Source organism: Lynx rufus, unplaced genomic scaffold, assembly GCF_022079265.1.
Source record: "Lynx rufus isolate CCGP_SWC_20201006 ecotype Redwood Valley unplaced genomic scaffold, mLynRuf1.p SCAF_37, whole genome shotgun sequence".
NCBI lineage: Eukaryota > Metazoa > Chordata > Mammalia > Carnivora > Felidae > Lynx > Lynx rufus.
The window spans coordinates 1,849,861-1,864,468 of NW_025814853.1; the positions used below are offsets into that span (position 1 = coordinate 1,849,861).

Below are 14,608 nucleotides of genomic sequence, written 5' to 3' on the forward strand. Positions count from 1 at the left end.
GTTTGAAGAAAAGCAGTAAAAAGGAGGAAACACAGCGGGCCGTCCCTTGAGGGAGCACACACGCTGGCTGGCTGTAAGTGGACAGGACGTGCGGGGACGGCCGTGGCACAGGGCGGACGTGCTGTGCTCTGTAGCTCCTCCTGGCTTGCCGGAACGTTCACTCGCGGAGCCTGTGGCCCTACCACCGACCTTCCGGTGTTTTCGACGGTGCAGCGGAGTGAAATTCATCCTTTGCAAAGCACGGGTGCGGTGACAAGCATGCGAAATCAGGTCTTCCGGGTCCGGCAAACAGTCCTGCTGTAAATGGCCTTCTATTGACGTTTTTCCTAATGGTCCATTTACAATCCACACTCCCTCGGGGAAAGAGGGCCTAACAGAGCCAGCGTAGTAATGCCGAAGAAAGGGAAAATAACTAAAGGGAAAATAACTGAAGGGAAAGCGGGGAGACGTTTTCCGTGCGATCTTGCAAGCAGCCACAAGCAGCAGGCTCTCCATTATCCTGGAGGGCTGTCTCCTGGGCTGTGCCCAGCCCGGCTCAGTACGTGAACCTGTACTTAACGAGAAAGGACGGGGACACGATGCAGAGGCGCCCCGGCTTCATTCGGCGTGGCCCACGGGGTCAGCCTCTTCCTCGTTAGCCTGGTTAACTTCACGCTGCTTTATCTTAAGGAACTGTATTTTTGCCAAAGCCTGGACCTTGTCACCCATAAGTTATCCTCCGGGGCCTCAGCAAGTCAGAAAGTACTGCCTAAGGGAAAGAGAATTTTAATACAGACTTTGTAGCTTTTCCGATCCCTGCTACTTTCTCCACACGCCAGAGAGGATTTTCTGTGCCTCAGGACTCAGAGGCATTAGCGGATGACCTTCGGTGTCAGATGAAATGTCTCCTCCGGCCAGCTGATTTGCAGCCCGTCCTGCGAGGGTGAGCTTGGAAATAACCTTCCCTGACCAGCCCCCGGGGCTTTTCTTGCCTTTTAGAAGTGTAAGCAGGAGGAATCGGAAGGAAGTCCCTCAAACCCCGAGCCGCCACAAGGTGCACACGGTCTTGCGGTGGACGAGACGTCACTGTCCGTGGCCCCTCGGGCGGCCGGTGTGCAAGGAAGCCCCAGACCGAGAGGGGAGAACCCACGAGCTGCAGGAAGGAGAGAGAAGAGGGGATGTCATAGGACGGTGTTAGGACCTCCACAGACCTCGCGAGGCGGTCCGGGCATTTCATCGGGAAACTGTTTGCTTTCGCTGCATCGTTTTATTTATAAACAGAATTTTTGGTCTGAAAGTGCAGGGTTGCTCTCAGTCCACGGCAGGAAAGTAACTGCGTGTTACTGTGACACGTGTTACGGATGTCGGTGGGCATCAGGTTCCTGGGCGCCAGGCCGGCGGGACCCACCGAGGTCCGCCAGGCCCGAGCTGCAGACTCTGTTTTTGTAGGAAGTGCCGCCCCCCCCCCCCCCCCCCCCCCGCCAGGAGTCCCGGCCCAGGAGCCCGAGCGCCGTCGCTGCAGGAGGCGGACGAAGCGTGGCCGCCGCGGCAAGCCCCGCGTTAATGCGGGCGTGCACGCCGCCACTGACGGGCAAGACCCAGTCGCTCGTGCCGTTCGCCATCTGTCCCTGTAATTTCCACAGATCCTGGGCCAGTGTGAAACGGGAATAATAGGAATAAAAAAGTGTACAACCAAAAGCCAGTCCTTATTTTAAAGTAACTTTCATTTCCGCTAGGCTTCCATTTTTCCTAAATATGAATCAACAGAAGGAATCCGAAGGACGATGTCATGTTTTAAAAAGCCAACACTTGACCTTTTCCAATCGGACATTAACAATCACAGCGCAGAGCCCCGCGCCAGGCTCGCGGGGCCGTCTGCGGAGGCTGCGCCGCGTGTCCCGCCAGTGTGGACGCGGCGGCGGGAAGCGGTGGTGCCACGGTCGTCCTTGTGAACCAGGCTCCGGGCCCGGCGCTGCCGTGAGAGCAACGTACCCGGTGGCGGCCGGGGCACGCGGAGCCGGAGCCAGCCTCGCGGCCGCTTCCTCCCCTGCAGATCGCTGCACCGCCTGCCCGAAACGCGGCGCTCCGTTCGCGTTTGCCGCGTTTGCTGTGACGGGAGCGGCGCGCAGCGTCTGCGGAGGGGTCTCTGGTCTCCGACCGACTGCGGCCGCGCTCACGGACCCGGGGTCGGCGGGAAACCGGCCCCTGAGGCGGCTCTGTTTCCGGTACGACGAGGGCAGCCGGCGAGTCGCCGAGGGGACGACCTGCGCTGCGTGCCGACGCCGTGGGGTCGGCGTGCCGGACGCGCCCCGTGGCGGACGGCCCGGGCCAGGTGCTTCCGCGGACCTCGCGCCACTGGGTTTTGAAAATGCGCCCAAGTCCGGGGTCAGACTGTCGCCGCCTCCGCCGCTCCCGCCGAGGACGCAGGAAGGAAGGCAGGCCGCGCTTTCCCGCCGACCTTGCCCTGCGGACCTCCGCTTCAGGCACACGTGGTGGCCGCAAGTCCAGCGTGGAAGCGGGTCCCACGCCTTCGCCCCGACTCTTCGTCAGAGGCTCGACACCTCCAGACGCCCACACGTGCATGGGGACGGAGGTGTGGGAATGGCCCCGACGCAGTGCGGGGAGGGGGGGGCCTTGGGGGAGGGGGAGGGGGCACGCGGCATTCCGGGGGCTGGGCCAGCCGCGGCTCCTCCTCCTCGCCCGCCCCGCCCCCGGGCCGCCGCTCCTGCTGGGGACCTGGTGCTGTCCAGACCCCTCCCCACCTGTCCCTCCAGCCCGTGTTTGCCCCTCACAGGGAGCCCCCGAAACCTCTGCCCCCCGTCGCGTTCCACTCCCCTTTGCCTCCTCCCCACGACCTGACACGATCGACACCCTGCACCCAGCGTGTTGTCCTCGCGGCTCCTGTCGCTGACCTCCGGGAGCAGGCGACACCACCGGTCCCCTCCACCCAGCCTCACCTCCGCCACGGGCACGGCCCCTGCTGTCTTGGGTCGCTTTCCCCCCCATCAGTCAGGGTCAGGTCCACTCTGTCCCCCCCCCCCCTCCACCTGGCCACCGCCGGTCTATCCCCCAGCGACCACATTGGACGCTCGCTGCTGCTTCTCTGGGGAAACCCTCAGCCTGGTCTGTGGGACCCGTCCTCAGACACCCCAAGTTTTCCCATCCCCTCTGCCTGCTACCTGGGGGCCCCATGCACTGCCTCCCCTCTGGGACCTGGCTGCCCGCTAGGAAGGGGGACCTTCAGGACCCTCCCAAGGAGGGCAGAGGCGCACATGATTCGCAGCACTGCCTGCCGTCACCGCGGATTGTGACAACGTGGCCGTCTGCCTGTCTCCGCAGCAACTGATGGTGGGAGGGGGGGCTCCCCGCTGACCCCGGTCGCGCCCCAGCGCAGCATCCGCTCGCAGCAAGCGCCCACGAACACACGCTGGGTGGCCGGCAGTGGACAGAAGAGTGCCTTCCAGGGGCTCCGTACCCATGGCCTTGAGCGTAAATACCATGAGGAGAAGTCACTACAAATGACCCGATTAGAAATTTTAAACTCTGATGTAACAAAGAAAACAAGAGAAAAACACGTGGCAAAGATTGTTCTTTTTAACGTATAAAGAACTTTTCCATGTCAATGAGACAAAAAGGCAGACATCTGAGTGGGAAAACAAGGACACACGTGGCCAGTTTACTACAGAAATAGCCAATTAACCGGTCAAAAAAGACAATCAACTTCACTTGTAATGAATTCAGATTAAAAGGATATTTTATTTTTATCTATCATATTGGTAAATAATAGTGGGTCGTGGGCTGCTGTTGTCCCGGAGTTCTTAATTTGTTGTTTAATTAAACCTTTGGGATTCGGTTTTGTGTTTCTCCTTTTTTATAAATTAAGAAATTAAGGGTCAGGGAAGTGAAGTGGTTGGCCCAAGGTCCCATAACCAGAGAACACAGCAGCAAACCCTCGTCCTGTGCACTGTGATCAGCAAAGGCCCACGGGAGGGAGGGAGCACCCACGGCGGGGAGGGACCACGGGGCAGTGGGGGGCACCCACAGAGGGGAGCACCCATGCGTGGACTGTAGGAAGTGCAGGGTAGTTCACTGGCAGGTAATTCGGTAGTAAACTCGTACTGCTCCTACCCTCGGATTTATCCTCGGGAAAAACCATGTGAATAGGCGGAAATATGCCTGTTGGGATACTTATCATAGCATCGTTTGTAATAGCAAAAACCTGATAATAGTTTAAAAAGGTTGCAGTGGGGAAGTTGTTTAAATGAACCAGGCACCGGGAATGATACGGCCAGACGTGCCCAGCGACGGGGAGTCAAAGCTACAGTATTTTATTTAGTTTCCAGAAGAGGTGAGAAACGCAATAATAGATTATCTAGTTTAGAGTAATTAAAGGAACGCTGTCTGGAGGTTTATACACCACAGTGTCCTCGGTGTGTTTTTACGTGCAATTAAAAAGTATTTGTTCTAATACTTTCTGCAGGGCCCCTATTTTATACAGAGAAAGGAGCACCTGCTGTAGGTAAATGAATGAATGCAGCCGGGGGCAGGTGTGAGTGCACCCCCGTGTCCAGAATCGCACGGCTCCACGGTGACGCCCTCTCCTTCTTCCTTTCTCAGGTGCTGTTGAGTCAGGTGCACCGGCTGAGAGCCCTGGATCTGCTGGGGCGCTTCTTGGACCTGGGCCCCTGGGCGGTGAGCCTGGTGCGTGCTTCCCGCACTGAGCCGGGGGAGGGTGGAGCCCCGGAGACTCCGTGGTGCGTCCGAGGACCGTCTCACAAGCTGGGAGTGATTGGGGACAGGGGAGGGGGGCGGTCAGCCCGAGGGGCCCTAGAGGTGCACGTGCTGCCTCACGGCCTCCGTCACTACAGCATCTGGCGATTTGGTTTTGCTCTGCCCTCTTCTCCCATCCGCCACGAGGCTTCGCCTTTGCAGACAGAAAGGGTGGCTGGCCCGCCACCATTCGGGAGTGGCTCGCCCCTGCAGGTGCCCCTGAGCCCGCAGAGTGCCCGCACACACCCGTCCACCGACTTCACACTCCGGTGCCCAGCACAATCTGGAAACCCTTCTCTGATTTCTCATTCCGCAGAAGAGTAGAAACGGCCATTGGAAACAGAAAACACTGACAAAAATCAGATCAAAAAGCGACTTGTTTTTCAACAACTACATCAGAAGGAAGGGGGTATCGTTAGGGGACCTGCCAATTAGAGGAGGTTCAGGAGACCTGTCACCAGCTGCAAACACGGACCTTCTTGGTTCTGTGTGCAAACAACAGTTTAGAATTACAGTCTGAAAAAGCAATATTCATGATAATTAGAAATTATCTAATTTGTGGTACACACAGCCTTTAATGAGGAGAGGACACAGACCCCGCCCTCGGACTCTGTCCTGGGTGTCCCCCTCCGTCTGTCTTGGAGGGAGACGCTGAGGTGATGGACAAAACCGGGCTCTGCCCAGGTGTCCTTTGTGCCGAGATAGCCTGCTTCTCTGTCACTGCCCTGCCGAGAGCAGAGACGACCCCCCGGGATGATGCCTCATCCGGATCTGGGCACGGGAGCCCCCGGCTTCTCCCCGTCTTAACCAGCAGACTGGCCCTTCCCGAGGCGGCAGACGCCTTGTGGTTCGAAGCACGAGAACCACTATTAAGGGGCCTTGCGCTTTGCTGCTGAGAGCAGACAAGGCCCTCCGAGGGTGGGGACGGCGGGTTCCAGACGGGAAGCCACCCGTCCCTTGTGAGGCGAGCCCCGGTCTCTGGACGCGGCAGGACCGGAGAAGTCGCGCGGCATCTGGGAGCGCGGGGGTGAGGAGGCCGGAGGAAGCCGCTTGCTCTGCGTGAGGCGTGTCCACCCCCACGGCATTCCCACCGCGCCGAAGGCTGCGCACACCGCGTCCCTAGCCGCGCCGTCCGCCCCCGGCGCTGCTCGGCTGCCCGGGAGCCGGTGCTGGCGCTCACTCTCTCTTCTCTCCCCCAGGCCTTGTCTGTGGGCATCTTCCCCTACGTGCTGAAGCTGCTACAGAGCTCAGCCCGAGAGCTGCGGCCCCTCCTGGTTTTCATCTGGGCCAAGATCCTGGCCGTGGACAGTGTGAGTAGTCCGCGTCGTCCCCGCAGGCGCGAGGCGGGCTCCGTGCGTCAGGCGGCCCGGGCAGCGGCTGCTGCGGAGGTGCTGAGCGCAGCTGGCTTGCCCGCCGTGACGCCGTGTCCTCTGTCCCCCTGCGATGACCCCGCGCTTCTTGTCCTGCTTCACCCAAGCCTCTGCCTTCAGGGCCAGCTCCTCCCTCCCTCTCCAGGCACGGCTGGCGCCCCCCTTCCAGAATAAGGGAGGTGCGTCTCCTTGGGGCCCAGTCCTGGTCACCTGGGCTGCAGCCACACCATTCGTGTCCCTCAGGTGCCGCAGGCCGCCCCCTCCCCGCCCCCTCCAGTCCTCCAGCAGGAAGTGACCCTGACCGCTTCCTTCTTTAAACTCTACCCTGCCTCACCCAGACCCCCACCAGACCTGCTGTGTCCCACCCGTGCTTTTTCCTCTCCACCCTGACCTTGGGGACCTTGGGGACCATCTCCTCCATCTCTGCTCTCCAGTCTCTGCCCCTCCCTGTCCTCAGGCCCCTGGGGCCGCAGACTCACATCCACTCCGTGGAGCCCCACCCTGGGGGCTGTGCTGGAGACTGGAGACAGGCTCGCGTCCAGCGGGTCAGAGCCCTCCGCTGCAGGGGGGAAGCCCCGTGTCTGAGGGGGCTGTGCCGTGAGGGTGAGGGCCTAGAGGGGCTGGAGGCGCACGCGGGGCCCCCTCTAAGTGGAGGGCACCCCACTCTTCAGCCAAGAGGAACCGGTAAAGAGTCCGCAATGGGACAAGATCCAAGCTGTGGTTTTTAACTCGTGGCCTCAGTGTAGAGGTTGTAGGTTAGCTGAGGAGGGGCTGGGAAAGTGGGTGTGATGGGGCGATGGTCGGGGAGACCCCAGGTGGGGAGGACCTGTGCCTGAGGGGTGCTGGGGGTGTGGAGGAGGAAGAGCCACGGAAGGAAGGCAAAGCAGGATTGACGAGGCGGGAGGCGTGACTCACGGGACACAGAGGGGTTCCAGAGTGGGGGTGAGCGCCGGCCGGGAGCGGACACCCCCCAGAAGAGGCCCCCTTGCGCGGCACTCAGCTTCGGAAGAACCGTAGATGTGGAGAGGGGAGGAAGCGCGGTGATCACGTGGTCGCTTGCTTGAGGGGTTTGGTGGGCGGGGAGGGGAGTGGGCTTCTCCCTTGTGGCCCCTCCTGCCGGGCACCAGAGCCTCAACCGGCCCGCCCCCTCCCCAGCCGCACCTGGTAGGTGGCCAGGGCCCCACCGCTGCCTCCGCCTTCCAGCAGACCTTCCCCGGCTCGCCTCCGCCCTGCGTGCTGCTCGTGCTCCCCACACCCTCCGCCGTCCTGTGAACGAGCCCCCGCAGCTCCAGGCTGCTGCCGGACCCAGTCCTCCCTCACCTGGGCGCCGAGGCTACCCGCGCACCTCGAGGCCGCCGGAGCTGTGCCGTGGGGCCCGAGCCAGGGGTGATGGCTGCCGGAGGACGCGGGTGTCACGGGCGTTCCCAGGAACACGTGACAGCACAGGTGCGTCTGGGCGACGCTGTCTTGGATGACGTTGTACTCCGTGGTTGCTGATTTTGTTTGCTCGCCTGTGTAGCGGCCTTGCTGAGCCCTGCAGTTCTGCCCGTTGCCTGAGAGGTTCTCCTGGCCTTTCTGCACGGCCGCTCATAGTGGCTGCAGACAAGTCCCGGGAGGTGGCTCAGTCCCCGTCTGTCGGCCTCAGTCCTTTCCCTGGTCCCCTGGTACCGACCAGAACGTTGTCGACCAGACGCAGGGTCCACTCACCTCGGTGTTCCTGGTCCCCATGGTCCTCTCGGTGCCAGAAACAGCCTCCCTCCTGCTCGCCGCACCCAAGGCTAACCTTGACCTCAGGTCAGCCTTGACCCTCCTTGGGCCCAGTGCCCTGCACATGGCTGTATCCACAGAATGTTCCATTGCTTGTCTGCTCTGGGATGATGACTAGAACATTAGAGGTTTTGACAAAATATTTACCTTCCTATCTGTGGAACTAACTTCAGACGAGCAATGACTTCTCTGGAAGATTGGCCAAAACTTTGCTAGACTAAAGAGTTAAAAATCTGAATTTGGGCCCGCCTCCCTCATTTTCTCCAGCGAGCCGCTTTCATTTCCCATCCCCCGCCCCTCTGTGCTTCCAGCGGCGCGGTACGAAGATGACAGCCGTGACCTGGAACTTTTAGAATAAAAGGAATCACGGTGTAAGTCTCGCGTCTGCCCGGCTGGTGTCCCGTACGCAGAAACCCTCTCTGGCCGATCGGAAAGCCTGGTGTTGTGGGCAAGGAAACCGTACCTTTCGGTCAGTTCTCTTTTCCCCTCACGTCTCACCAAAGAGCCGTGCTCTGGGAACAGGAGGACAGAAGGGCTCTTCCAGGGAAGTCGTTCTGGAACTTCCCTTGTCCTTCAACGTCTCTGTTTTCTCAACGGCACATCTGAAAATGTACTGATCCCGTTACCCGGTCCTGGGCCGAGCAGAGCACGTGTCGAGGTTCCTGGGTGCGTAGGGCGCCCAGCTCAGACCGCAGCCCGTGGGAGGAGAGGGACAGAAGAGGGCGCCCCTAGGCCCACCTCCCTGCCGGTGGGCCACCAGCGCTCTCGTCCCCGCGGAACCTCTGCTGCCTGTCAGTGCCTAGAACCAGACTGTGTGTGCGTTTAGTCCTGGGAGTGTCTGTTTCTGCTTCAGTCTTTGCTGTGTGTGTGAAAAGGACGGCCCTCGTGCCTGCACCTCGCCACTGCGTTCTCGCAAGATCTGGGTGGTCATCGTACTTCACGCCAAAAACCGCCTCCCGGCACATCTGTCTCGGGGGGCCTGCGTGTCTCCTGCATGTGCTGGATGCGGGCGCCCCCCGTGAGCGCACCTGCTACAGCTCCCCCGCCCCCCTGCTCGAGGGAGTCTCAGGGCCCGCGCTGAAGGACTTACACGTTTAATGACGCTGCAGCCAGCTGGAAGTGTCCGGGCCTTCAGTGTCGCTGTACCTGCCTGCGGGCGCCAGGGACCTTTCCGTGAACTCGTTCTTAACCAGCCCGTGGCACCTGTTTATTCAAAGGCCGTCATCCTACTGAGAGACCTTTTGAAATATTTCCAGCTGAGTCTGAGTGCCGTTCACCTCCACCTTCCTTTTCATGATCACTTGGATGGCTTCCCAGAGATGACAGTTCCGTGTGCTTTGGGGGGGGGGGGGGAGGGGGGGTTGGTGGTTCCCTTACCTTCCCTCGTTTGCATCTGGCCAGAAGTCACACTGGGTCCCCACCGGCCTCCACGGACTCTCGTGCTGTGGCAGAGCTCACCGGGTTGTTGAGTGGCCACTGGGAGGGTCAGGGATGGCCACGCTAGGATGAACGTCTGCGCGGAACACAGGGCACTTCCTGAGGGCGGAGGGTGGGGTGGCCCACGCAGGGCGGACCCCAGCTGAGGGGCAAGTTCAGGGCCTCTTCTTAGGGTCACAGGAGTGTGCTGAGCACACACCATGGGCCATCATGGGGGGGGGGAGGGGGGCAGGTGGGGGGGGCCAGAAGCACTTCAGCCGCGTCTGGGAGGAGGAGCAGGGCCGACGGTCCGGTGCCATTTGACCGAGGGGCGGCACACGCTGTGGGGACAGGTGGCACAGGAAAGCCTTTCCTGTTGTCCCCGCGGAACCAGTCCCAGGAGGGTCTCTCCCCAGATCACCCGTGCACCTTGTGGGTCTGCACCCGCCTCTACTACTGAGCGAAACGACCAGGAGCGTGAAGAAGCGGGGATCCGTGATCCACGACGAGGAGAAAGACCCGCCGACACCCACCTGACCCCTCGCAGGTGTGAGAACTAGCCGAGAAGGACGTGGAAACCATTGCTAGAAATCTGCTCCGCAGAAAAAGCTCCACTGGAACTCGAAGCCCTCAGAGGGCTGGCTGAGCCTCTCGCAGGGGGAAGCCGCAGCGTGCCGTGAGAAACGTGCCGGGCAGGATCGACAGCCCGACCGCCGGCTGCACGCCGCAGAAGAGCTTCAGCAGTGCAGTCTGTGCACACGGGCACAGGGAGCACAGCCAGGCTCTTACGAAACCGAAGGAGCATCTCTGAGTCGTGGGACACCTGCAGGTGGCCTGACGTGTGTACTCGGAGCCGCTGACGGGCCGGCGGGAAAAACCTCTCAAGAAACGGGCTCAGGAATGTCCAAATTTTCCAATTTGACGAAAACTATAAGCCCACAGGCCCGGGAAGCTCCAGGAACCCCACGCGCAGGGAACGTGAAAACCACCCGAGTCCTAACCTAATTGCTTAAAAACATGATCAATATAAGAACCAGAAGCAGCCGATAAAAGAGAACAGAGGGGCAAGGAGAAGGAAGACGGCGGGCCGCCAGCCGGGGGCCGCACCAGCAGGGGGACGGCGGGCTGGCGCCCTAACGTCCCCGAAGAAAAGCCGCCGGCGTGGCCTTCTGTGCACAGCGGGAGGCTCTCTACAGGTGGCGGCAGAGTGAGGACTTCGTAAGACACTCGACACCGGAGGGTGGCAGCCCGGCGGACCCACACCACGAGGAACGTTAGCGAGGGTCCCCAGGCAGAAAGGCGCGCGGTGCACACGCAGGCCCGGGAGCCCCACGAATAAGTCTGACTTCCTGCGCCTTGAATCTGTCAAAGATCATCTGCTGGAGCAGACAGTAATCGCCGTGCGCTGGGGGTTGGTGGCGTGCACACAAGCGACGCGTGCGGTCACAGCAGGGACGTGGGGGCGGGGCAGAAATTGAAGAAAGGCTCCGGTCAGCTACTCGCACTTCGTGTGATGTGCTACCGCCTGGAGGTGGACCGCGAGGAAGAGGCAGCCCGCGCACGTCGAGGCCATCACTACCATCCTTTTACAGGGAGAGCCCCCTCGCCAGCAGAAGAGGTCCCCTGAGGCCGTGAATGTGTACAAGGGTCACACACAAAAGAAGGTAAGGAGAGGGGGACGAGGACTAGATGGAACCTACAGAAGATCGCAGGCGCGTGGATTTGGGCGTAACCGTGTCGGTGGTGACCGTGTAAGCCGTCCGGCGGCCCGGCTGGAAGGCAGAGGTGGCCAGATGGATCTAGGAAGCGAGAGCAGACCATGTGCTGCTCGTGGGAAATGCGCCTCCGGTGTAAGGACACGACTAGCCTGGAGGTGGGAGGTACTCGGAGCGACCGTCAAGCGAAGAAGGCCGACGCCCGTGTTAACAGCAACGCGGAAACACCCGTGTTTCCGGGCAGCCGGTGTCTCTGGGGGCAAAGGACTTGCGCGAGAGGAGCCCAGGAGCTCCTCTGGAGTTGCCAGGAGAGGCGGAGGGTCCACCACCGTACCCGGAGAAGCCGGGGCTCCTGGAGAAGACGGCACGGCGAGGAGAAGGGAAACCCGTGGGGAACACCCCTCCTGTCCACGTGCCAGGAGCACACGGCACCGCGGGCCGCAGCGCAGCCCCGGACGATAGGAAGACTTCCAAACACGTGGAAACGAAGCACGCTTTTAAATAAGCGTTCAGATGTTTAAATTATAAGATGAAATTTTAACGAGTAATGTAAGCATAAGATGCATGAAATATTTAAAACGTATAAATGTTATATACGTGACATAAATATTTATATAAGATGATATGTGTAGTTTTAAATATTTATATGTAAAATACACAGATGGGAGTACATCAGACTAAAGAGCTGAAAAGGCAGCCTGTGGAACTGGAGACGGTATTTTCAAGCTATCTATCTAACAAGGGGTTAATACCCAAAATATACAAGGACTCATATAACTTCATAGCAAAGACCCAAACGATCCCGTTAAACAATGGACAGAGGACCTGAGTAGACCTTTTTCCAAAGAAGACACACAGAGGACCAGCAGGTCCGCGGAAAGACGCTCCACATCACTCATCACGAGGAAACGCGATAGAAACCACACTGAGACATCACCTCACGCCTGTCAGGTTGGCTGTCCTCAAAAACACGGAGTTGGCGCATGTAGGCGAGGCCATGGAGAGAACAGAACAAAACAGGCACTGTCGGTGGGAGCGTAAACTGGTGCGGCCACTGGGGAGAGCAGCGTGGAGGGTCCTCAGGAAATTCAAGATGGAACCTCTGTCCGTTCCCACCAGTGGGTGTGGCACCAGAGGGAATGCAACCCGGCCCTGCAGAGACACCCGCAGCCCCGTGTTCACTGCAGCCTTCTTCACAGGCAAGCACGGAGACGACCCTGAGCAGATGAACGGAAGGGTCGCACGCACACACACGCACACACACGCACACACATACGCACACTGGAGAAAAGAAGAAAATCCTGCTGTCTGTGACGAGATGGTTGAACCTGGAGGCCACTGTGCGAAGTGAGGTAAGCCACACGGAGAAGGACAGATACCACCTGATCCCATCCACTTGTGGAATCTAAAAAAGTCAAACTTCCAGAACCAGAGAGAGAGAGAGACGGTGGTTGAGGGGGGGCTGCCGGTGGCGGACACGGCGAGGTGCGTGTGGAAAAGCACACACCTCCGGTTCTATGTGGAGCCGGGCTGTGACGTGCGGCCCCATGACCACAGTGACAGTTCCATATGTGCACTCAAAAGCCGCTAAGATGGTAAACCTTAAGTGTTCTCATCACACGAAACAAAATAACTGTGAGTTTCTGGATGCGTTCATTAACCTGATCGCGTGATCATTTCACGGTGGATGCGTGTATCAAACCCTTACGTTGAATATACAAAAATTGTATGTATTTCCGTTTGTCAGCTATGCCTCAGTAAAGCTAGAAAAAATATGTATGATTTATACCACAACATACCACTTTTACTGATAAAGTTTATTATAATTATATCATTTATATGAAAATATAAAGTCAGTGAAATAAAACTTGTTGAATGATATTTTTCAAAAAGGTCTGAGGGGAAGTAAAAAATACCTTGAACTGAATGCCAGCGAAAACCCAGCACATGAGGACAAGTGGGGGCACAGCTCGGCAGCGCTGAGAGGGAAATTGGCACCACTACAGGGCATCCGTTGGGAAATGGGAGGTTTTAAATCATTGACCTCAGCTTCAGCCCTAAGATACTAGTGAAAGAAAAGCAGATTAAACCCGAAGGAAGTAGGAGAAAGGAAATAAAGATCACAGTGGAAATCAACGCAAAAGAAAACAGAAAAGCAATAAAGAAAATCTGTTCAAGCAGAAGCTGGTTCTTAGAGCAGATCAATGAGTAAACAGCTACCCAGATACTGATCTCATTTCCTCTGGTTAGACACCCATTAGTGTTACTGCTGCATCGTAGGGCGGTTCTATTTTTAGGTTTTTGAGGAACCTCTATACTGTTCCCAGCGTGGCAGAAAGAAAAACAGATGCCAATTCCCAAATCAGGAATGAGAGGTGGCATCGCGGAAGGTTCTAGAAACATTAAGGGAATAATACGTGAATAGTATGAACAACTCCATGCCAGAACACTCGGTAAGTTTGATGGAAAAGACACATTCCTGGAATGACACGAGTTTCTCACTTGAGAAGTGAGTCAGAATAGTACCGTGTCTGTTAAGACATTGGATTTGTATTTTGAAACGTTCCTGCAAAGAAAACTCCAGGTCCAGCGGCTTCACTGGCGAGTTCTAGCAAGCGTCACTGAGGGAATGGGTACAAACAAGGACTCGGCCGTGTCATTCTACTGCCGGCAGGAAGTGCCCGGTGCCAGATCCAGACGACACATCACAGACCGGCGTCCTTTGTGAAGATCAAACGCTCCAAATAAGACTTTAGTAAATCAGGGGCACCTGAGGGGCTCAGGCAGCTGAGCGTCCGACTCTTGGTATCGACTCAGGTCATGATCCCACGGTTTGTGAGACCGAGCCCACGTCGGTCTTGGGACCGCTCTTGGGACTCTCTATCTTTCTCTTTCTCTCTCCCTCTCTCTCCCTCTCTCTCCCTCTCTTTCTGTCTCTGCCCCTCCCCCCTTCCCCACTTGCATGCATCCTCACTCACTTTCTCTCAAACTGAATAAACTTAAAATATTAAAATTTAAATTTAAAAAGCTTCAGTAAATCAAATTCAGAGGCACATAAAAAGGCTAAAAACTCGTGACGTAGTGGAATTTATTTCAGGAATGCGAGATTGTTTAATGATTAAAAAAAAAATCATGTAGTTTACCATATTAACAGTCACAAAAAACGTATTATCATTCTCAGTAGACACAAAGAAAGCATTTGACCAAATCTAAAATCTATTTCAGACTTTAAAAAAAACAAAACAAAACAAAAAGCTCTTGGCAAACCAGTCACAGAAGGGAACTTCCTCTGCATGACGAACAGCATCTACAAAAACCGTTACAGCCAACATCACACTTAATGGTGAAAAGTCTCAACACTAGGATGAGAAACAAGACTGGGGTGTCTGCCCTCATCATTTCTCTCCAGTTCTGTACTCGAAGCCCTGGGGAGTACAAGAAAAATAAAGGCATCCAGGTTGGAAAGGAAAACGTTTAACTGTCTCTATTTTCAATCAACATGATTCTCTTTGTAGAAAAGCTAATTGAACCTATTAAAAAAAACAAACAAACCCACAACTACTACCACTGAGTGAACTTAGTAAGGTTGTA

General features: G+C 57.4%; 1 protein-coding gene and 1 long non-coding RNA gene across 2 annotated transcripts in view; one reads left to right on the forward strand and one right to left on the reverse strand.

The window, feature by feature from the left end:
• The window catches only part of RPTOR (regulatory associated protein of MTOR complex 1), a 332,995-nt gene that overhangs the window by 240,133 nt on the left and 78,254 nt on the right, over nt 1-14,608 (forward strand). Inside the window, exons 12-13 of the mRNA XM_047093910.1 lie at nt 4,597-4,680; nt 5,949-6,059. Coding sequence (XP_046949866.1) covers nt 4,597-4,680; nt 5,949-6,059 — 195 coding nt within the window. The remainder of the gene's footprint in view (nt 1-4,596; nt 4,681-5,948; nt 6,060-14,608) is intronic.
• Nucleotides 8,467-9,444, reverse strand: LOC124522468 (uncharacterized). The gene is made up of 3 exons (XR_006964783.1): nt 9,264-9,444; nt 8,977-9,089; nt 8,467-8,548 (listed from the first exon to the last, which is right to left on the reverse strand). It is a non-coding gene; the product is annotated as an uncharacterized LOC124522468 (long non-coding RNA).